Source organism: Ceratotherium simum, chromosome 33, assembly GCF_057802395.1.
Source record: "Ceratotherium simum simum isolate JZ-2026a chromosome 33, ASM5780239v1, whole genome shotgun sequence".
NCBI lineage: Eukaryota > Metazoa > Chordata > Mammalia > Perissodactyla > Rhinocerotidae > Ceratotherium > Ceratotherium simum.
Genome location: NC_141932.1, coordinates 1937517 through 1960513, shown reverse-complemented (window position 1 = coordinate 1960513; position 22997 = coordinate 1937517). Strand labels below are relative to the sequence as shown.

General features: G+C 44.7%; 2 protein-coding genes across 2 annotated transcripts in view; both read left to right on the top strand.

The window, feature by feature from the left end:
• The first annotated feature begins 4080 nt into the window (after window positions 1-4080).
• On the top strand, window positions 4081-22790 carry LOC101388360 (uncharacterized). The gene is made up of 3 exons (XM_087420980.1): window positions 4081-4328; window positions 7625-7751; window positions 14926-22790. The coding sequence occupies exons 1-3, from the start codon at window positions 4296-4298 to the stop codon at window positions 17052-17054; spliced, it is 2289 nt and encodes a 762-aa protein (XP_087277106.1). The 5' UTR covers window positions 4081-4295; the 3' UTR covers window positions 17055-22790.
• Window positions 7676-22997, top strand: part of LOC147912689 (zinc finger protein 211-like) — a 132497-nt gene continuing 117175 nt past the window's right edge. The window contains exon 1 of the mRNA XM_087420927.1: window positions 7676-7751. The gene's annotated coding sequence lies outside the window, so the exon portion shown is untranslated. The remainder of the gene's footprint in view (window positions 7752-22997) is intronic.

The window sequence follows — 22997 nt, the reverse complement described above, 5'->3', positions numbered from 1 at the left end:
CCTCAGCATGGCTGGAGAAGCAGTGCCTTGGTGCGCGCCCGGGATCCGAACCCGGGCCGCCAGTAGCGGAGCGCATGCGCTTAACCGCTAAGCCACGGGGCCGGCCCTCCACATTCTTCTGATTCAAATAAAATCAAACTTCATCATCTCCTCTAAATGCATGGATTAATTTCTATTAACTTAAAGTGGGATCTTACCTTCCTCACTCAGATTGGTGCTGGAATCCTTGGAAATTGTTCATTCTTTTGTCTTTATAATGTTACTTTGCTCAATGGTCACATCTTGAGACCCACAGACCTGATTCTCAATCAGCTGGTCTTAGCTAACAACTTGGTTCTTTTCTCTAAAAGGATCCCTTAGACAGTGGCAGCTTTTGGATTGAAATCTTCTCTCAATGATGCTGAATGTAAATTTGTTTTCTGTTTACACAGAGTGCTCATGGTGGTTTCCCTCAGCACCACCTGCCTCCTTAGTGGATTCCAGGCCATTAAGCTTAACTCCAGCTTCTCTAGTTCGATGGAGCCCAGAATACGATCTCCAAAGTGCTTTGAAGTTTGCTGTTCCATCTGCTGGGTCCTGCATCTCTTGTTAAAAGTTTATTACTATGAATGTAACTGGCCCAAAGAACAGCAAAAACATGAGTATCGAAAACAGTTATAGACACTGTTCCTCACCCATTCCTGAGAAATTGGTATTCTGCGTGGCTGCATTTACTCCTTCACTGATGGTATGTGTTTGGGTCTCATGGTCTGGACCAGTGGCTCCTTGGTCCTTGTCCTGCACAGGCACAAGCAGCGAGTCCACCACATTCACAGCAACAGACATTCCCCTAGACCATCCTGTAAGGCCAGAGCCACATGTGCCATCCTGATCCTGGTGAGCATGTTCATCTCCTTGCACTGTCCATCTGCTATTCTATCATTTTGGATGACCCAGGCTGTGAACCCACACCATTGGCTGATGAACACCTCTGCCCTGGTGTCTTTGGGATTACCGACATTCAGCTCCTTGGTGTTCATTCTCAGTGATACCTGCATCTCAAAGTTTTGCTTTGTCTGCTGGACAAAGAACACAAATGCTCCAAGCATGGTCTCTGGGCCAGAAGTTCCTCCAGAATATCCCACCATTTACTGGATTACTTTTCTCAACATTTTTGGGCTTACATGCAAGGATTTTGAGATTCAGTATTGAATAAAAATCATAATAAGTATGACCTCATATTGCTTATTGGTCTGCCAAAAAATGAACATGGTATAATTACTTAAATGTTTGGCAGTTCCTGAAAAAACTAAACTTAGCATTACCATATGATCCAGCAATTCCACTATACTGAAAAGAATGGAAGGAGAGACTCAAACAGATATTTGTACCCCAATGTTCACAGGAGCATTATTCACAATAGGCAAAAGGTGGAAACAACCCAATGTCCATGGATGGATGGATGCATGCATGGATAAACAAAATGTGGAATATACATACAGTAGTGTAACAGCTAGATCTTAAGTTAGCATGAGGGAAGCGATCTTAGGGAAAGGAAGCAATATTGTAACTATGGCCCTGAATCACTAGTCTCTGAGAATGCGCTGTAGTCTGCACATAGCCTAAATGATTAAGCACCTCTTGCTTTTGCAAAATACATGATCTGCTAGTTCTGACTCTTGCTTACGTATATCTCCCAGCTGTGATAAGACGATCACTTTGTTCTCTGAGTCTCCCAGGAACATGATGACCTCCAGAAAGAAAAACTCTGCATTGATATCCATCACAAATGACAGAAGAAAAAGATAATGTGGTGCCTTGAAGTTCGTCACACCAGATGGTTGACATGCCTAAACCCCCTCCTTCCCTGCCCATTTCCCCTACATAACTGCCTCAAGATTCTGTATGATTTTAAGATGGTTCTTTAGGACACTAGCCACCATCTTCTGATTATGCTAGCTAATCATATAAACTTTCCTTTCTCAACCACCAGCTTGTTTGCAATAGATTGGCACTGGATTGCAGCGAGCAGAAGGAGCCCCATTTTGCTCGGTTACAGTAGGATATTATTCGGCCTTAAAAATGAATTAAATTCTGACACATGCTACAACATGGATGAACTTTCAAGATATTATGGTAAGTAAAATAAGCTAGACAAAAAAAACATGTATGATTCTATTTATGTGAGGTATCTAGAGAAGTCAAACTCGTAGAGACAGAAAGTAGAGGATTAGTTACTAGGGGCTGAGGGGAGAGGAGAATGCGGATTTCTGTTTCCTGAGTTTGGAGTTTCTGTTTGGGATGATGTAAAAGTTCTGGAGATGGATAGTGGTGATAGTTGCACAACAATGTTAATGTACTTAATGCTGCAGAATTGTATACTTAAAATGGTTAAGATGGCCAATTTTATGTTCTATTTTATCACAATAAAAATTGTAAAAATAATAATAATTACTCAAACATGACTTTCTAAAATGGTAGTGGTGTTCCCTACTGAACTTGAGGATTTCATGATAATGCCGTATTGGGAATTTTCAGTGTTTTGGAATTCTGAGGTAGAAACTGTCGGGGAAATATAATTAGAAACAAAATCTCCTGCTGACCACGAAACCTCTCCACACAAAGAGAAAACAGTTATACTGTGGAATCAGCACGAAACAGGATGTGATGTGTTGGAAGAAAGTAACAGTTCAGAGCAGTAAGGGCTTCACTGAGCTGCAGCGTTTCTCATTGGCTGGGCTGTTGCTGGGTGGAGAGACAAATCTTCTTTCAGCAGTAGAGTAGTTTTACTTCCCGTCAAAGACGCAACAGTGTGTCTCTTCCAGGCTGGTGTAATTGACTGTGGGTGATAGCGTGTGAGAGCTCCCCCTACAGGCCTTCCTGGCTCCAATTTAGTTAAGGTTTCCTTTATTAATTTCCACAGCCAGAAATCTTTTAGCTATAGCTCCAGCCTCAATTATCATTGCAGACTTCACAATTGAGAAGGACCTTAGTTGTGCAGGGAATGTGCAGTTCCTTTGTTCAATATAACAAAAATGGAGCAAAGCCTCTGTGACTAGCCATCAGTCTGATTTGAATCTCATACATTCAAACATCCAAAGATCCAGGGGAGATTTCCCATAAGTTTAATTTATGTGGGAAGCATGTGTGGCTGTGTTGCACTTTCTACCCTATGCAGGGCCCTTCCCAGATTTATGTAATTACCACTTTCTGTTGTCGAGGCCATTTCACCGCATCAGCTGGCAGGTCCACACAGTGTGCATCAGTCACCACCCCAACGTGTTCAGGAAAGCTGACCTCTCTTCTCTCAGGTATTGGAGCAAATCAGGAGTAGCCTGAGCTCTTAGGGACTCCACAGCCCCTTCTCTCTGAGTAGTTGTGGCATGGACCTCCCCCAGGTTTGTCCCAGAGGATGCCCAATGAATTCTACTGGCACCTTGCCAAGAAAGATTACCTTTTTCAGGGACGTGTTGGTCTCCAGTGATACTTGTGATGAGTTTTTGTAGCACTCAAGTACCCAACTCCAGAATTACCTGCCACACTTTGATTTGGGTTGTACGATAAGAAAGCTTTTAGCGTTTAAGTCTTCTTTTTCCTGGGGTTTCTGTTCACCTTGTGGGATGGTTTTTAAACAGATTTGGGCTCTTCAAGCATTATAACTTGTGGGGTCCCAAACTTGGTGTGCCTCTGAGGGAACAGTATTACGCCACAAAATAGCACGTGTGTTTTGGGCAAATATGCCTTGCTGCCCATGACCTCTTGGGAAAGATCTGTCATCCTAACTCATGGCCTGAATGCCTGGGTGATCAGTTACAGAAAGCAGTCCCCCAAACTCCGCATATGGCCCCATTAAGAAGGGGTGAACCGCTCTTGGAAAGAGAAGCGTCATTTCCCAACGCAACTCGTGGTGTATTATGACATTTGTCATGGAGTTCATTGAGGAACCTTCTTAGCTCGACGTTGGACTGTGGGCACCACATCATCCGGAATGCTCTGCGACGAAAGACGGAGTCGCTCAGCCAATGAAGGCTTAGAAACAAGGCATTTCCGTTTGGTTACAGGAGTGGAGGTGGGACTTCCGGCGTCTCCCTCGAGGGGTTCGTTTTGGCTGCTCTGGGGCTTGTTCGCCTTCTGAAAGGCTCTGAAGGGTTGTAGCGGGGCCGAGAAGGCGCAAGAGAAGGCGCCGTCCCCGCTGCACAGGGCGGATCTGAGTCTCGGCGACGCCGCCCCGACCCGCGCCAGGGCCGGGACAGGGACCGCCGTGCCCGGGTCCCCTCCTCTCCCGCCGCTCCCGGCCCCGCTCAGCCCCGAGTCCGATGGCGGCGGCCGCGCGGAGGGAGCCGGCTCAGGTCAGTGCTCGTGCTCCGCGCCCTCCCCGCCCTCAGCCCAGCCCAGCCCTAGAGCCCCGAGTGCGGGCGCCGCTCACGGGCCTGCAGCCCACGCCCCGGTGTCCGGGACGGGGAGGCGCTCGTGGGGCCTGTTTCTGAGAGCCGGGGTGACGGGTGTGGGAGAGGGTCCCAGGGGAGGGCCCGGCGGGGGAGAGGCGTGGAGGGCGACTGAGCCGGGAGGAGTCGGGGACCTGGGGTCCGTGTTCTGTGTGGAGTGAACAGAGTGTGAGGCGGAGTGTCGCCTGGACTGGAGGCTGAGGGGCTGTTCCTTCAATCCGAGGGCCCTGGGAGCCGTGGAAGGTTGTGAACCGAAGAGGGACACAGTGTGAGTTAGGGTTTAAAAAGTTTTCCAAAAGCTGCTCAGCGAGAGAACAGAGTGGAATGGGGGGTGATGAGGACAGTGAGGCACAGGGAGTTGCCTCGTCCAACGTCACAGAGCTGGTAAGAGGCAGGTCTGAGGACCGAGATTCCAGCGCTGGGCCGGGATACAGGGGAGGCCTGCACTTTTAGCCCAGCCATGGTTGCCTGCCTCTTCCCACAGGTTCTGGTACTAGAAAAGCATTTATGGAACCTACACAGGGAAGGAGAGAGTGTCTCACTCCCTCACTGAAAAAGACACCACCCATGTGATGTCTGGGATTATGGTGTCTTGAAACTCTACTTGCTATATTCACAGCTTTGCGGGGACCCTGAGGATACCCGGGAGCCCTGCGTCCTGAGTGCAGACCAAGGGTCGTACCGGTGTTCCCATTTCTGGCTGCCAGTGTAAACAAGTGTGGAAGGTTATCCCAGGAATAGATACCAGCATGTGCAAATACTCGAAGGGGCCCACCTGCTGGTGTAGTGGTTAAGTTCGCGCGCTCAGCTCCTGCTGGAGTTCGCGGGTTCGAATCCTGAGCGTGGACTGATGCACACTCATCAAGCCATGCATCCCACCTACAACAATGGAGGAGGATTGGCAACAGATGTTAGCTCAGGGCCAGTCTTCCTCACAAAAAAATTAAAATGAAAAAAAAAAAAGCAAATGCTTGGAGGTGTGACTGAGCTGGGAACAGGGTACACAGGTCTCTATTCTTTCTGTTAAGAAAAGAGAGGTGGGGTGGGTAGGTCAGTAATGAGGCCTTAATGTATCTGCCTGAGAAGTTTGGGATCTGTTATGAAAGGTTTGGATAAGAGGAAGTAGGTGATCTTACCCAGGTCTTAATAGGCTCCATCTAGCTACAGAGAAGAGCACAGTCTGTTGGGTTAAGGGAGGAGGCAGGGAGCGCAGGAGGAGGCTACTGCTATAATCCAGATGCGTGTTGATAGACCAAAGTGGTGGCCATGGAGCTGGGAGAAAAGTTTGGATTCTAGGTCCATGAAGAAGGGCCAAGTCGATTTTGGGATGTTGTAGTTGAGGAAGGGCCAGCCCTGTGGTCCAGTGGTTAAGATTCGGCGCTCTCACTACTGCAGCCTGGGTTTGTTTTCTGGTCAGGGAACCACACCACGTTTCTGTCAGATGTCATACTGTGGCAGCTGCTTGTTGGTGTGATGCTGAAAGCTATGCCACCAGTACTTCAAAAACCAGCAGGGTCACCCATGGTGGACAGGTTTCAGCGGAGCTTCCAGATTAAGACAAACTAGGAAGAAGGACCTGGCCGCTGATTTCCGAAAAACTTGGCCATGAAACCCCTATGAATAGCAACGGAGCATTGTCTGATACAGTGCTGGAAGATGAGAGGATGGTGCAAAAAAGACTGGACAGGGTTCCCCTCTGCTGTACACGGGGTCAGTAGGAGTCTAAATTGACTCGATGGCACTAACAGCAACCAAGTTGAGGGAGAGGTTAGGGAGACTTCAGGGTTTTGGGTTGTAGCCGCTGCAGGGATGGAAGCTCCATCAAGTGGGATGTGGAAGGTGTCGGTAGGTTTATTTTCCTTGGGAACATCAGAAGTCTTGTTCTGGCCCTGTTAAGAGTCTGAGATGTTTCAGAGAACAGTGTGTGGGGAAGTCAAGTGGTCAGCTAGAGACACAGGTCTGGAAATCTGGGGAGGGGTTCATGATGGAGGCTTTCAAATGGCTATTGTGAGGACCAGGGTGGAGCTGTGGATCATATTTATGAAGTGAAATGCAGGATATAGTGATAATGCTGTTAGCCAATCAGAAAGATTAGGGTGCATGCTGAGGAAAGTCTCTGTTCCTTAGCTCCTGGTGGAGGTTCCTAAGTATGAGAAACACAGGTGAGGGAGGGAAGTGGTCATGGAATGGTGTGGGAGAGAGGATGGTCTGGCAGGTGGCCAAGGCTTCCATGGGATGAGTGGGTGTGAGATGACTTCAGAGGCAGAGGAGTAATTGAGACAAGTTGACAGTGAGACTGGGGCTCCTGCTAATTCACTACTGTTCACATTCACAGGAATTTTGTGGTGAGCCTTGATGGGGTCTGGGGTGTTTCAGTCTTGCTGGTGGGTAAGATGTGGGGTGAATGTAGTCATTTGTGAGAGTCACTGTGCCTGGCAGGGAGACTGTAAGGGCTAGGGGTTTAAGGAAGATTGAATGGAGAGGGGAGGATTGTGGCTGCTGAGGGGACAGAAAGTGCATCACTGAAGTGGAAGAGGGTCCTGGGGATCTGAAATTCACATGTGGTTCTGGGTGGCTGATCTTGAAGCAAGGATCAGAGGCAGGTGGGGAGGCCTTCAAAGCAGCGTTCTGGGCTTTCCCTGGCTGTGGGATCCATCAGAACTGGGAAGGTACTGGACTGTGTTTGAGTTTGTCAGGCACCCTCTGGATGCCATGTGCCACGTCCATGGGTGAGTGCAGGGAGATGCCTGTATTATAGGGCAGGGAGGTGGCAGAGCTGTGGGGGCTGAAGATGTGAGAGAGGTGGTATCTCCAGAATGATGTGCATTTGCATAGGTAGCGTGAGCTGAGGGCCCCAAGGCCCTGGTAGTGGGGACTCAGGGGTGAAGCATGAGCCCACGTGTGGCTGTCTTGTAGGTGCAATCTGGGAGATGCAGGGGAATTGCTTGGCAGGAGGGATGGGGCCCTGCCCCCCAGGCCCAGAGCTTGGATGGTATCTCTGTGCCCCCTGCCTTTTATTGCTGACGGCTAAACACAGTGATGAATGGGACTCTGAGGAGAGAGTGGGTATCAGTGGCAGCAGGGCCTGGTATCTGCTTTGAGGTGAGGAGCTCTGGAGGAGGAGGAGTGTGGAGATGTGTGAGGTGATGGACTGTGGGTTCTGATAAAGTTCCTGGTTTCATCTCTTCCCATCTTGACAGGACATTATGACCTTTGGAGACATTGCCGTGTACTTCTCCTGGGAGGAATGGAGGCTCCTTGATGAAGCTCAGAGGCACTTGTACCAGGATGTGATGCTGGAGAACTTTGCACTCATATCCTCGCTGGGTGAGGCCCTCTCCCTCCCTATGACCTGGACTAGGCTCTGTATCCTGCGTCACCCTCCTTTCCCCATGGGATGCTCTGTCCTTCTCACTCGGGAAGGTGGGGACTGCTTGCTTCCCCAGTTTTCTGGGTCGTTGCTGTGTTACCAGGGCTTGGGTGTGTGCCCTGCCCTCTTCTCTCCCCTGCAGCCCCAGTACCCTCTGTACTGAACCCTCATGGGGAAGGATTCCAGGTCAGTAGTCTTGCAGTGAGGCTAGTGGATGGCATCTTGCTTTCCCTGTCCCTGGCAAGATGAATATGTCCAACTCCATGGCACTTTTGTGTGTATCCCACGGTTTGATGGCTTCCTTTAGCTGACATTTCCTAGGACCTGCCTGTGCCAGGAATTGCTGACATTGTCATGGTAACTACTTACCTAGACCATGGGCTCTTTATCATGACGCTCTTGCACAGTTTGTAGTGTTTAGTATAGATCTCTTTTCCTTTCTTCCAGCTTTGGTCTATTAAATGTTATGTATTTAAAGTGTACAACATGATGATTTCATATATATATACATTCTGAAGTAATTGTGTAATCAAGTTAATGAACACCTCCATCACTGCGTATAGTTACTTTTATTTTTTTAGTAAGAACACTTAAGAGGTACTCTCCTAGTAAATTTCAAGTGTAAAATACGTTATTATTAACTGTAGTCACCATGTTGTACATTAGATCCTCAGAACTTATTCATCTTATAACTGAAGGTTTGTGCTTTAATCAACATTTCCCCATTTTGCCCACTCCCCAGGCCCTGGTATGCTACTGTCTATGAGTTCACCATTTTTTGTTTGTTTGTTTTAGATTCCCCATATGAGTGGTAACATACAGTATTTGTTTTTCTCTGACTGGCTTATTTCACTTAGCATAATGCCCTCCAGATATTTCACTTACCATAATGCCCTCCAGATTCATCCATATTGTCACATATGGCAGGATTTCCTTCTTTTTTAAGGCTAAATAATATTCTAGATGCGTATATTACACTTTTTTAATCCATTTATTCATTTATGGATACTGAGGTTGTTTCCGTATCTTGTGTATTGTGAATAACGCTGCAGTGAACATGAGAGGGCAGATTATCTCTTCCACATTCTGGTTTCATTTCCTTCGGATATATACCAAGAAATGGGATTGCTGGATCATATGGTAGTTCTAGTTTGAATTTTTTGAGGAACTTCCATACTCTTTTTCATAATGGCTCTACCATTTTCCATTCTAACCAACAGTGAACAAGGGCTCCCTTTGCTCCATTCCCTTGCCAACACTTATCTCTCCTGTTTTTGGTGATAGCCATCCTAAGGTATGATGTAATACCTCATTGTGGTTTGGATATACATTTTCCTGATGATTAGTGAGGAAGAGCAATTTTTCATATACCTGTTATGTGTATATCAGATTTGGAAAAATGTCAAATCAGATCCTTTGCCCATATTTTAATCAGATTATTGTTTTACTGTTGAGTTGTATGAGTACCTTATATTTTTAAAACATTATCCCCTTATCAGATTCATGGCTTGCAGATATTTTCTCCCATACTTTAGGTTGCCTTTTCATTTTGTTGGTTGTTTCTTGTGCTATGCAGAAGCTTTTCAGTTTGATGTAGTTCCACTTGTTTATTTTTAATGTTTTTTCCCTGGACTTTTGGTGTCATATCCAAAAAATCATTACCAAAACCACTGTCCAGGAGCTTATTCTCTATGTTTTTTCAAGGGGTTTTACATTTTCATGTCTTACCTTTAACTCTTTTTTTTTTATAATTTTTTTTTTTTTTTTTTAAAGATTTTATTTATTCATTTTTTCCCCCCAAAGCCCCAGTAGATAGTTGTATGTCATAGGTTCGCCTCCTTCTAGTTGCTATACGTGGGACTTGGCCTCGGGTTGGATGGAGAAGTGGTGCCTTGGGGCGTGCCCGGGATCCGAACCCGGGCCGCCAGCATCAGAGCGCGCGCACTTAACCGCTAAGCCACGGAGCCGGCCCCACCTTTAACTCTTAAATCCATTTCGAGTTCATTGTTGTTAGTGGTGAAAGATGGGGCTCCAAGTTCATCTTTTTACATGTGAATATCCAGTTTTCCCAACACCGTTTATTGAAGAGACCATCCTTTCCCCATTGTGTGGTCTTGGCGCCCCTGTCAAAGATTAGTTCACCATATATGGTGGGGATGTTTCTCTGTGCTCTTTATTCTGTTCCATTCCTGTGTGTGTGTGTTTTTATGCCAGTACCATGCTGTTTTGATTACTGTAGCTTCCTAATGTAGTTTGAAATCAGGAAGTGTGATACCTCCAGCATTGTTGTTCTTGCTCATGATGGCTTTGGCTATTTGAGATCATTTGTAGTTCCATATGAATTTTCAGATTCCTTTACTATTTCTGTGAAAAACTCCGTTGAAATTTGGATAGAAATTGCATTCTGTACGTCGCATCGGGGAGTCTAGGCATTTTAACAGTATTAATTCTTCCAATCCAAGAACATGGGCTATCTTTCCATTTATATATGTCTTCATTTTCTTTCATCAGTGACCTACAGTTTTCAGAGTCCAGATATTTCACCTCCTTGGTTAAATTTATTTGTATGTTTTTAATTGTTTTTGTTGATATTGTAAATGGATTGCTTTTTTAATTTCTTATTTAGATATTTCACTATAAGCATATAGAAAGGCAACTGATTTTTGTATGTTGATTGTGTATCCTGCAACTTTCCTGAATTTGTTTCTTAGTTGTAAGAGTTTTTTGGTGCAGTCTAGGGTTTTCTATCTCTAAGATCATGTCTTCTGCAAACACAGACAGTTTTACTTCCTCTTTTGTGATTTTGATACCTTTTGTTTCTTTTTCTTATCTATGTGCTCTGGCTAGGCCTTCCAGAACTATGTTGAGAGGAAGTGAGGAGAGTGGGCATCCTTGTCTTGTTCCTGCTTTTACAGGAAAAGCTTTTAGCTTTTATCCATTGAGTGTGATGTTAGCATGGGCATATCGTATATACCTTTATTATATTGAGGTACACTCCTTCTATACCTAATTTCTTGGGAGTTTTTAACATGAAAGTATGTTCAGTTTTGTTAAGTGCTTTTTCTGTATCTATTGAATGATCATACGATTTTTATCCTTCATTCTGTTAACATGGTGTGTCCCGTTTATTGATTTGCATGTGATGGGCCATATTTGCATCCCAGGGATAAATCCCACTTGATCATAGTGTAAGATTCTTTTAATATGCTGTTGAATTTGCTTTGCTAGTATCTTGTTGAGGATTTTTCCTTCTGTGTTCATCAAGGATATTGGTCTGTAATTTAATTTTCTTGTAGTTTCCTTATCTTGCTTTGGTGTCAGGGTAATGCTGGCCTCGTAAATTGAGTTTGGACATTTTTCTTCCTTTTTAATGCTTTGGAAGTTTTGGAGTTGAGGAAGGATTGGTGTTAACTCTCCTTAAAATCTTTGCTGGAATTGCCCAGTGAATCTATCTGGTCCTGGGCTTTTCTTTGTTGGGAGATTTGTTTAATGATTCAATTTCCTTACTTATTATTGGTCTATTCAAATTTCCTATTTCTTTATGATTCAGTCTTGATAGATTATATGTTTGTAGGAATTTATCCATTTCTGCTAGTTAATCCAGTTCATAGTAGTCTCGTAAGATCTTGGTGTTTCTTTAGTATCAATTTCAGTGTCTCCTGTTTCATTTCTGATCTTATTTATTTGAGTTTTCTCTCTTTCCTAAGTTAGTCTAGCTAAAGGTTATGAATTTTTGTTTGTTTTCAGAAACCAACTCTTTGCTTTGTGGATCTTTTCTATTGTTTTTCTATTCTGTATTTCATTTATTTCTGCTCTGATCTTTGTTCTTTTCCTTCCTTCCCCTAAATTTGGGCTTAGTTTATTGTTCTTTTTCTAGTTCCTCGTGGTGTAAAGTTAGGTTCTTTATTTGAGACTTTTCTTTTTCCTTAATGTAGGCATTGACTGCCATAAATTTTACTCTTAGAACTGCTTTTGCTGCTTTTCATAAGTTTTGGCATGTTTTGTTTCCATTTTCATTCATCTTGCGATAATTTTATTTTTAACTTTGATTGTTTTCTTTAACTCATTGATTGTTCAGGGGTGTGTTATTTAATGTCCACATATTCATGAACTTTCTAGCTTTGTTACTGATTCCTAGTTTCATACCTTTGTAGTCAGATAAGATTCTTGATATGATTTTAGTCTTATTAAATCTGTTCAGACTTGTTTTGTTACCTAACATTTGATCTGTTCTAGAGAATGTTCTGCGTCGACTTGAGAAGAATGTATATCCTGCTGTAGTTGGATGGAATGTTCTGTATTTGTTTGTTAGGTCCATTTGGTCTAAAGTGTACTTCAAATATTTCCTTATTGATTTTCTATCTGGATGATCTACCCATTCTTGAAAAATGGTTATTCAAGTCTGCTATTGGTGGTTTGTTGCTGTCTTTTCTACCTTCCCATATACTTGCTTAATATATTTAGGTGCTCTGATGTTGGGTGTGGGATAATTGTTATATCCTCTAGATGAACTGACTCCTTTATCATTATATAATGACTTTCTTTGTTTCGTGAGACAGGTTGTGAGTTAAAGTCTATTTTGTTTCGTATGAGTACAGCTACTTATAAGTATAAGTTACACTCTTTTGATTTCCATTTGCATGGAATAATTTTTTCGATTTCTTCACTTTCAGCTTACTTGATTCCTTAGAACTAAAGTGCATCTCTTGTAGGTAACATGTAATTGGATCTTGTTTGGTTTATCCATTCAGCCACTCTGTGTGTTTTGATTAGGGAATTTTGTAAGGACTTGTGGATTGCCATCTTGTTAATTGTTTTCTGGCTCTTTTGTAGTCTCTTTTCCTCTCATCTTCTCTTCCTTTGTGATTTGATGATTTTCCCTAGTGGTATGCTCTGATTCCTTTCTCTTTATCTATTGTAGGTTTTTGCTTTTTGGTTACCATGAGGTTTACATAAAACATCTTACAACAGTCTATATTAAGCTGATAACATCTTAACGTCAATAACATAAAAAGTACCCTTTTAGTATCCCACCCCCCTGAATTTTTTGATGTCACAGTTTATATCTTTTTACATTGTGTAACCATTAAGAAATTATTGTGGATAGGGTTATTTTTAATACTCTTGTCTTTTATGCTTTATACTAGAGTTCAGTGATTTACACACCACCATGTTAGAGTATTGGTGCATTCCGAATTTGACTGTATATTTGCCTTTACCAGTGTACTTTATATTTTCATGTTTTTATGTTACTAATTAGTGTCTTTTCATTTCAGCTTGAAGAACTCCCTTTAGCATTTCTGGTAAGGCAGGTTGAGTGGTGATGAATTCCCTCAGCTTTTGTTTGCCTAGGGAAGTCTTTATCTCTCCTTCATTTTTGAAGGACAGCTTTGGTGGATAAAGCATTCTTGTTTGGCAGTTTTTTTCCTTCAGCATTTTGAATTTATCACTTCACTCCCTCGTGGTCAACCTGGTTTCTGCTGAGAAATCCACTTACAGCCGTATGGGGTTTCCCATGTATGTGATGAGTTTCTTTTCTCTTGCTGCTTTTGAAATTCCCTTTGTCTTTGATTTTTGAAAGTTTTTTTATAATGTGTCTCTGTGAGGATCTGTTTAGATTGAATCTTTATGAGGACCTATAAGCATCATGTACCTGATTGTCCACATCCCTCTCCTGATTTGGTAAGTTTTCAGCCATTATTTCTTTAAATAAGCTTTCTCCCCCTTTCTCCCTCACTTGTCCTTGGGGCACTTCCATAATGTGTATATTATTTCCCTTGATGGCATCCCATAATTTACATAGTCTTTTCAGTCTTTTTTCTCCTCTGACTGGCTAACTTGAAATGATCTGATTTGAGCTCACATGTTTTTTGCCTCTTTGATCAGTTTGGCTGTTCATGCTCACTTTTGTATAATTTCAGTGTTATAGTTTTCATTTCATTCATTGTAATCATCACCTCCAGAATTTAATTCCTTATTTTTATTATTTCTATTTCTGATTTGTTCGTTTATTATTTTCCTGATTTCACTGAGTTGTCTGTGTTTTCTTGGATCTGGCTGAGCTTCCTTAAAACAATTATTTTGAATTCTTTGTCCAGCAGTTTGTAGATCTGTTTCTTTAGGTTCACTTACTGGAAACTTATTGTGCTCCAATGGTGATGTCATGTTTCCTTGATTTTTCATGTTCTTTATGGCCTTTTGTTGATGTCTCCACATTTGATGGATCAGTCACCTCCTCCAACCTTTAGGGGCTGGTTTTGGTGGAGAAAGACCTTCACCTTGGATTGGTTGTGAGGTCACCGGCTGCATGGGTTGTGGCGTTTTTGGCTCTGGGGAGGTCCCAGCCATGTAATCACCCTGAACCTCTGTCAGCTGAGGTCAGCAGTGACAAAGATTGTAGAGATTCTCAATAGCCAGGGCTGCAAGATGAACTCACAGGTACCTGGGCCTCGTGAGCCTGTGGAGGGTGTGACATCAGGACTGTTTTCAGATCATACCAGGAACGTTTCCCATTTAACCAGTGTTTTGTTGTTATTGCCAGTCCCACACCCCATTTCTGCTTTTTCTTCCCCATGGTTGATACTTTGTCTTCTAGTCAATTCTACTACTTGTGCTTTCAACTCTGACTTCCAGCCCAGGAAGAATCTCCACCTCTCTAGACTTCATATCTCACCCATTTTTCTCATAACTCTTCTTCTGTTGCTCTGCAACATTGGTTCACGTGTGCCATAAGGTGTGCACACATCTTACATTGGCCTTAAACTACAGCTACTCAATTGCAATTGTTTTTTCCTGGGTTTAGACATGCTTCTATGCAGCCTCATGTCACCACCAGTAAAGGTCCTGCAAGAATCCTTTAGCAGAGGAGCAAGATTTAGAATATGCCTCTCTTCTTTGTGTCACACTCAATCCTTGTGTCCTTCCCCGGTGAGGTCTCCACCATTCTTTTGCCTTAGGAGCCCAGTAATGCCCTGAAGTCACTTCCCCAACCCCAACGGATTCCACCTCCCTTCTCTGGAAAAGTCTAATGTCCATAGACTTATTGCTAGATGTGACAGATGTGGTTTGTGATGGGTTATCACTCTCCTTCTAAAGTCAACATGTACTTCACCAGGGTTTCTTTGCATTCAGGTTGCTGGAGTGAAACAGAGGATGTGGAGGCACCCTTTCAACACAGTGTTTCTGTAGGTGTGTCACAGGCCAGGACTCCCAAGGCAGGTCTGAGAAAAAGTCACTTCACCTGGGGAGAATGCAAGAAACGCTTCAACCCTAAACACATACCTGTTCAGGACCAGGGTGTCCACACTGGAAAACAATGTTTTGTATGCCGTGAATGTGGGAGAACATTCAGGTACAAATCTTCATTTGTTGTACACCAGAGAGTCCATGCTGTAGAAAGGCTTCACATATGTGGAGAATGTGGCAAATCTTTTAGGCGAACCTCAACCCTCAGTCGGCATCAAAGAATTCATTCTGGGGCAAGGCAGTGCAAGTGCAGCAAATGTGGACAATCCTTTAACCAAAAATCTGTCCTCATTTATCCCTGGAGAAGTCACACTGAAGAAAATTGTTACTTGTGCAGTGAATGTGCCCAGTCTTTTAGCCGTAGTTCCACCCTTATTCGACAACGAACAGTTCACACTGGAGAAAGGCGTTATGAGTGCACTCAGTGTGGGAAATCTTTTAGACGAAAATTCTACCTCCTTGTACACTGGAGAGTTCACACTGGAGAAAGGCCTTATGAATGCAGTGAATGTGGGAAATCTTTTACCAGAAACTCGGTACTCATTCTCCACCAGAGAGTACATACGGGAGAAAGGCCTTTTCATTGCAGTAAATGTGGGAAATCTTTTTCATCTGGGTCCAAACTCAGTAATCATCAGAGAGTTCATACAGGAGAAAGGCCTTATGAATGCAGTGAATGTAGGAAATCCTTTCTCCAAAGATCCAAACTTGTTATACACCAGCGAGTTCACACAGGAGAGAGGCCATATGAGTGCAGTGAATGTGGGAAATCTTTCACCACTAAGACAACCCTCCTTTATCATGAGAAAGTTCACACAGGAGAAAGGCCTTATGAGTGCAGTGAATGTGGGAAATCCTTTATCCAAAGATCCAAACTTGTTATACACCAGAGAATTCACTCTGGAGAAAGGCCTCATCGTTGTACTGAATGTGGGAAATCCTTTATCCAAAGATCCAACCTTGTTAAACACCAGAGAGTTCACACAGGAGAGAGGCCTTATGAGTGCAGTGAATGTGGGAAATCTTTCAGCGTTAGGGGTACCCTTCGTGATCATCAGAGAGTTCACACTGGAGAAAGGCCCTATGAGTGCAGCCAATGTGGGAAATCATTTAGAGTAAATTCTCATCTCATTCAACACTGGAGATTTCACACTGGAGAAAAGCCTTATAAATGTAGTGAATGTGGGAAATCTTTCTCGTCTACCTCGAGTCTTCATTATCATCAGAGTGTTCACACTGGGTTAAGGTCTTATGTATGTGTTGACTGTGGGAAATCATATACCAATAGCTCGACACTTATTCGACACAGGAGAATTCACACAGGAGAAAAGCCTTATAAGTGCGGTGAATGTGGAAAATCCTTCTGGCGTAGTTCACAATTCAGTGAACACCAGAGAGTTCACACTGGAGATAGGGATTATGAGTGCACTGAATGTGGGAAATTGTATAGGGATCGTTCCCAACTCAAAAAACATCAGAGAGTTCACACTGGAGAGAGGTCTTTTGAGTGTAATGAATGTGGGAAATCTTATACCAATAGCTCAGCGCTTGCTAAACACCGGAAAATTCACACTGGAGAAAGGCCTTATGAGTGCACTGAATGTGGGAAATCATTTAGGTATAGTTCCCAATTCAGTGATCACCAGAGAGTTCACACAGGAGAAAGGCCTTATAAGTGCAGTGAATGTGGAAAATCCTTCATGAGGAGTTCACATTACAATCAACACTGGCGAGTTCACTCGGGAGAAAGGCCTTATGAGTGTACTGATTGTGGGAAATCATTTAGGTATATTTCCCAAATCAGTAAACACCAGAGAGTCCACACTGAGCAAAGGCGTTATGAGTGTAGTGAATGTGGGAAATATTTTGCCTGTAGCTCAACACTCATTCAACACCAGAGAGTTCACACTGGAGAAAGGCCTTTTGAGTGCAGTGAATGTGAGAAATCTTTTACCCAACGCTCTGCACTCCGACAACATGAGAGACTTCACACTGGATCAAGGCCTTATGAATGAGGCCAATGTGGGAAATTCATTAGCTAAAGGACTGTGTTCCTTCCACATCAGAAATTCACACTGCATCATGCCTTATGTGTAGTGAATGTCGAAAATGCTTTCCTAAAACTCCAGTGTCATTCAACACAGGAGAATTCACAATGTAGGAAGTCCTTATGCTGTACCGAATGTGGTTAATCATTTTTAATTTAGCCCTTTTGATAATTTTGTCATGCTATTTCACTCTTGTTTCGATTGCATTGCCCTAAGGATTCCTGATGAGCAGTTTTTCAGATGTTTATTTGCTATCTGTAAGTCTTTGATAAAAAGTGTGCTGATACCTTTTGCCTGTTCTTTTATAAACTTTGGTTATTTTCCTTTTCATTGACAAATAGGACAATGAAGCAACAAATATATATGTTGGAATTTCACTCATTCTCAAATACATCAGTGACTTCCTTTTTTAATGAAATAAATAATTGTTTTCAGTACTAGAATATATCCTAATTTTTTCCAAAATTTTTTGTGCTGTGCACAATGTGATGGACACATAGTCTTAACATTAATCTGCATTGTTAACATATTCTCCATCTGTTTCTTAAGTTCAGACATTCAATAATACAATAAAGTCTTCCTTTGTAGTGTTTGCTCATTTTCCTGGTCTATATTGTTGGCTTGGCACTGATGGGGGACCAGATAGTATCAGGATGGATTGGGTGTTCAAAGCCCCGTGGGGAGAGAAAGAGGACACTGATCAGATACCTCAGGTGCCTAGGTTTGAATCTCAGTTCCCCGACCATCACTGGAGCTCAAGACAATGACTTCCTCTAGGCCAAAGTGTCCTCCTATAAAATGGGGCTGGGGTTGACCCTGCCTCAGGTTGTTGGAAGAGGTGAAGAGCCAAGGTGCCCATTAACTGAGTAGCGGCTGCACCTGTGGTCTCCATCTGTGTGCCATGATGATCCCAGGGCAAGGCACCCTTTGTCCCTGCGGGCAGGAGGGGGCTGCAGCGTACTGAGGTCTCAGTGTGAGTTCCCCAATAGGGAATGTCTGAGTGACTCACTAGAACTCCTGGGGGCTCAGGGCACTGACTGTGTGACATGCAGGTAATGATGGCATTTACCTTGGCTTCTGTGAGGATCAATAAAAGGAACAAAACACACCATCTCTTACCTGCTTTTTGAGCATTTTCTCTTTAATTCTCACAACAACCTGGGGAAGGGGAACTATTACTGTATTACTGGGAAAACTCCAGGATCACAGAATGAAGTGGGTTCTCCAGGTTCACACAGTGGACAAGTGCCAGATTCAAGAGGCTGGATTCATACCCCTGAGTCTAGCTCCAGAGCTTGGAAAGTTTAATCCCTTTACCTCGGCATGTGACGCTCTCAGCCCAGGGCAGACACATGGCAAGGACCAGGGAGGCTCAGCGGTTGCTGCTGCTGCTACTGCTGTGTTCATTGTTGGAATTATTGTCATGATCATTTCTCCCTATTCCTTTGATGTCCCAGAGCACTTACCCTCTTCCCCCAAGTTCTCAAGGGAACCCCACTGATTCTCTCCATTGGCTTCACCCATGGGAGGCTTTCCTCTCAGCCATAATTGTTAAGTCCAGAGGCTGTATCCTATCTCCTTTGAGCTCAGCACAGAGCTCAGGAATTTTGTATTTGCAGGTGATGCTGGAGGCCTGTTCACTCCTGGTCTCACTGGGTAAGGGCTCCCCTCTCCATGCAGGGGATCCACGGCCTCCTTGATTCTGCCCTCTCAATCAGGCCCACAGGTTTAGAAGAGCAATGGAGCTCACCTTTCTTCCTCTCTCTAGCTCTCACCATGCTCTGGACCCATGTTCTCCTTTCTAATCTCCCTTTGTCTGAATCAGATGTCTTTGGGTAGAAAGCGTCTTTCTAAACAGAAACCCTCACCCCAGTGCCCAGCACATTTGGGCCTCAGTCTGATCTCCTTATTCCAGATTCCACAGGAGGGAAGCTGACTGGCTCAGCCTGGTTGGGCCAAGTGTCCCCACAGCCCAATAGCAGGGTTGTGGGTGAGGGGATGTTCTCAGAAGTGGGGGTGAATCAGGCAGCACCCCTAGGAAGACATTTGCCAGGGGTGCTCCCCATGTATCTTCCTAACAACACAATCTCAGTAAAAATGCCCTTGAGGGCTGCGCCTTCATCCCTTGTTTCCTAAGGCTTGGGCCCAGCTCCTGCACTGGTCCAGGAGATGATTTTAGAGGGTGCACAGAAACAGCATCAGGTGGCAGGCAATGACTCCCTGAGAAAGCTGCTCCTTCTTCCTTTCTGTTTCCTTCTGAGTGTTGTCAGGAGAAAGTCTTGGAATCGTGTTGCATCTGTAATGTCCCCCTAACTGTTACTAATTTCTTTTTTCAAGATAGGGAGCAGCCCTGAGCAGCCCCCATGAGCTTCCTAAGATTCAGAGCAGTATTTTGACTATGGTTGTGTTTTCATAGTCAGCTTCCATTTGTGGCAAAGTCCAAGTGGTTCTCCTAATTAGCAGAGAGACAAGTGTGCTTTTTAGAGTACACTCTAAGACAAATGGAATGTGGGTTAGTTTAACAAGAATAAATTAGTAAGAATGGTCACAGCTTAGGTCCCTTGAGCACAGAGAGGTGTCAGGCCTGTTGCAGACAGTGTTTATTTCAACTCATTTAGTTCTAATGAAATCCCTGTCCTCGGCACAGTAAGGAAAATTCGGCCACTGTTGTGAGTCCCTTAGATACCTTATTCAATGCAGAAGATCTTCCTTCATGCTGAGGTGCTGTCCTCTGCTTTCTTTGCTTGTCAAAGTCCTATCTTTTATAAAAGTATGAGTGAGAGTAGATGATAGTTGTCCATGAAATGTCCTTATTGGATCAATTCACTGTGTGAGTTTTCTAATTTTTTTTGTGTGTGTGAGGAAGATCAGCCCTGTGCTGACATCTGCCAATCTTCCTCTTTTTTTTTTTTTGCTGAGGAAGACTGGCCCTGGGCTAACATCCATGCCCATCTTCCTCCACTTTATCTGGGACACCGCCACAGCATGGCTTGCCAAGCAGTACGTTGGTGCACGCCCGGGATCTGAACTGGCAAACCCCGGGCCACCACAGCAGAGTGTGCGCACTTAACCGCTTGCGCCACTGGGATGGGCCCATGAGTTTTCTAATTTTTAAAAAATTTTAGAGGTTCATGAAATATCTAAATCTGGGAATCACCAAGTTGTCTCCTCACACAGATTCCCCTTCCCTAAGGATTAAATACTCCAGTCACCTACCCCGCCCCTCATGGCCCACCTTCTTTATGAATGCTGGCCCCACACAGTAGCTAGGAAATGTTTCCTCCTTGGTGTCACACTCAGGAGGCTGGGCCCTGGAGCCAAGTTTCCTGGTGAGGATCCCAGCTGTGCACTCACAGGCTGTGTGGCCCCAGGCAAGTTTCTGAACCCCTCTGTGCCTCAGGTTCCACCTTGGCAAAATGGGGTAAGATGGTATCTACGTCACAGCATTGTGACTGTGAATGAGTTCATATATGAAAAGGACACAGAAAACAGTCGGTTCCTCCTTGACTGTGCAAGATCGAGGTATGAATCCTGCTGCCATCACTGCTGTTGTTTACACCCTCATCCTCATCATGATCATCCTCATCATCATTATCCCCATCATCATGATGGACGTGCTGGGACTTGGCATCTTCTGGAACAGGGTTGTGTAGCTTTGTGGTTCAACAGAAAAATGATAGAGAGGGCCAACCTGGGTCTCTGATTTGGATCAGCCACATATCCATGTCCTTCACAAAGCAGTTAACCTCCCTGAGCCTCAGTTTCTTCATCTCAAAAATGGGGCCTCTGAGGCCGGCCCCATGCCTTAGTGGTTAAGTGCGCACGCTCCGCTACTGGCGGCCCGGGTTCGGATCCCGGGCACGCACCGACACACCACTTGTCCGGCCATGCTGAGGCAGTGTCCCACATACAGCAACTAAGAAGGATGTGCAGCTATGACATACAACTATCTGCTGGGGCTTTGGGGAGAAAAAGGGGGACAAAAAAAAAAGGAGGATTGGCAATAGATGTTAGCTCAGGGCTAGTCTTCCTCAGCAAAAAGAGGAGGATTGGCATGGACGTTAGCTCAGGGCTGATCTTCCTCACAAAAAAAAAAAAAAAAATGGGGCCTTTCCTGCACCTGCTACATGAGAAGCCTGCAAGGAAAACCCCAAATAGAATCTTTTAGTTCAGGGTCTACAGGAAGGGCCATCTCATTCTTTACAGAGGATGAACATAACACGCTCCTGAATGAGGAAACTCAACATTTTATACATGTGACTTCTACAAATTAGTCCATAAGTTTAATGAATTTCAGAAACTTATAATGCAATTGAAATGCCTGAAAAAGTCGCTGGGTCGTGGGAACACCCTACAAGTATTGGTTCTGGACTGAGTGTTAGGGATAAGCATCCTGTGGCAGCGTGTGATGGAGCACCTGGACCCAGAGCCAGCGTGTGACTCCTTCCTGGTGCTGACACTTACTAGCAGTGGGTTGTGGGACCCATCCCTGAACTCCTCTGGCCTCGGTTTTCTCATCTCTACACTGGGGATAATAGTATGAGTACCCCCTCATAAAGTTCCTGTGTGGGTTAAAACACATCAATAACCGTAACACATGTAGACGAGAACTCCGCTGTTAGCCAATGCTGCACACGTATTTGGGGCTGTTAACTTTGTGTGCCTCGGTGCGGCAGGATGGCAGAGAGCAACTTCTCAGTCCAGTTGGGGCCTAATTCACCTTGCTGCCCAAGGCCTCTTGGAAAGACTGACAAGCTTTGTGAGTGTAAACTCCACATGCCTCCATTATGTGAAGACCCAGAGGTCACTCTGGAGAGGGGCACTTGCTGTGATAACATCCAGTGCAGGTGGGAGCAGCATAATTGGGGCCCTTCTTTCCAGCATATGTTCTGTTTTCCTCAGCACTGATGGAGGAAACCTGTTCCCTGGGACCTGCCCAGCATCCATGTGCCCTGAAGTCTGGAATCTAGTGGGCAGGTGTTACTGGCTGTGGGGGATGGTGTGGGAACCACAGTTGGCACAGAATCAGGCAAGATGAATAGGGAGTTGGGCAGACTGCAGCTGAGTAGGGAAGATGTGCCCCTTCTGAGGTGACCTCCACAAATATTCCCAAGAATGTGGAGGTGCGCCATCAGGGCGTACAGAAATTCTCAGTACGGCCAGTACTGACCACAGGTGCAGCCACTGCATAGTGAATGTGCACCTTGGCTATGGGCATCTACAGAATCTTTAGACTATTTGTATAGCCAGTGACCTGGGCCATGAGGGACACAGCACTGGATGTACTGAGAATTTCTGTACACCCTCATGGTGCGCCTCTATATTCTTGAGAATATTTTTGGAGGCCACCTCAGAAGGGGCATGTCTTCTCACCAAGGAGGCCACTTGGTGGAATTAAGGGAATGCATCACACATGTGCCCTCTCCGTGTCCCCCCCCACACAGGGAAGGAATTGTGAATTTTCCAATTTTGGACACGAGGAAATGGAGGCCGACAGCAGGGAGGGATTTGGTCAAGGTCACAGTCCTGGGAAGGGGCACAGTCGAAATCCATACTAAAGTCTCCAGACTCTGCAGCTCCCTGGTGCGTCTTGGTCCACAAGGACTGTGCAAGGTCAGGAGTTCTGAGAAACCCCACTGTTCTCTCCTTGCACCAGGGAAACAGAAGGGGCTAGAAGCTAGAGAGTGCTGGGGGCAGTGGGGAACAGGGAGAGGGGGTGGCTTGAGGGACAGAGGGGCTGAAGGAGGTGTGAGGGACAGAGAGGGCCAGAGTCCACCCAACCTGAAGCTAGCTGAAAGTGAGCTGATTGCTCTTGTAAAGCCCGCCCCACCCTACTGCGCACTCCTGCCCCGAGACCGCTGTTTCAAGGTATTCTGAGTAAAGCTATCTGCCTCCTGGGCTCAGGCTGAT

What these genes read in the sequence shown, in the direction of transcription:
- LOC101388360 (XM_087420980.1), top strand. Translation starts at nt 4,296, where the DNA reads ATGGCGGCGGCCGCGCGGAGGGAGCCGGCTCAG. An exon ending in CGCGGAGGGAGCCGGCTCAG is followed by an intron (nt 4,329 to 7,624) that starts GTCAGTGCTCGT and finishes CCATCTTGACAG; the next exon opens with GACATTATGACCTTTGGAGA. An exon ending in TGCACTCATATCCTCGCTGG is followed by an intron (nt 7,752 to 14,925) that starts GTGAGGCCCTCT and finishes CTTTGCATTCAG; the next exon opens with GTTGCTGGAGTGAAACAGAG.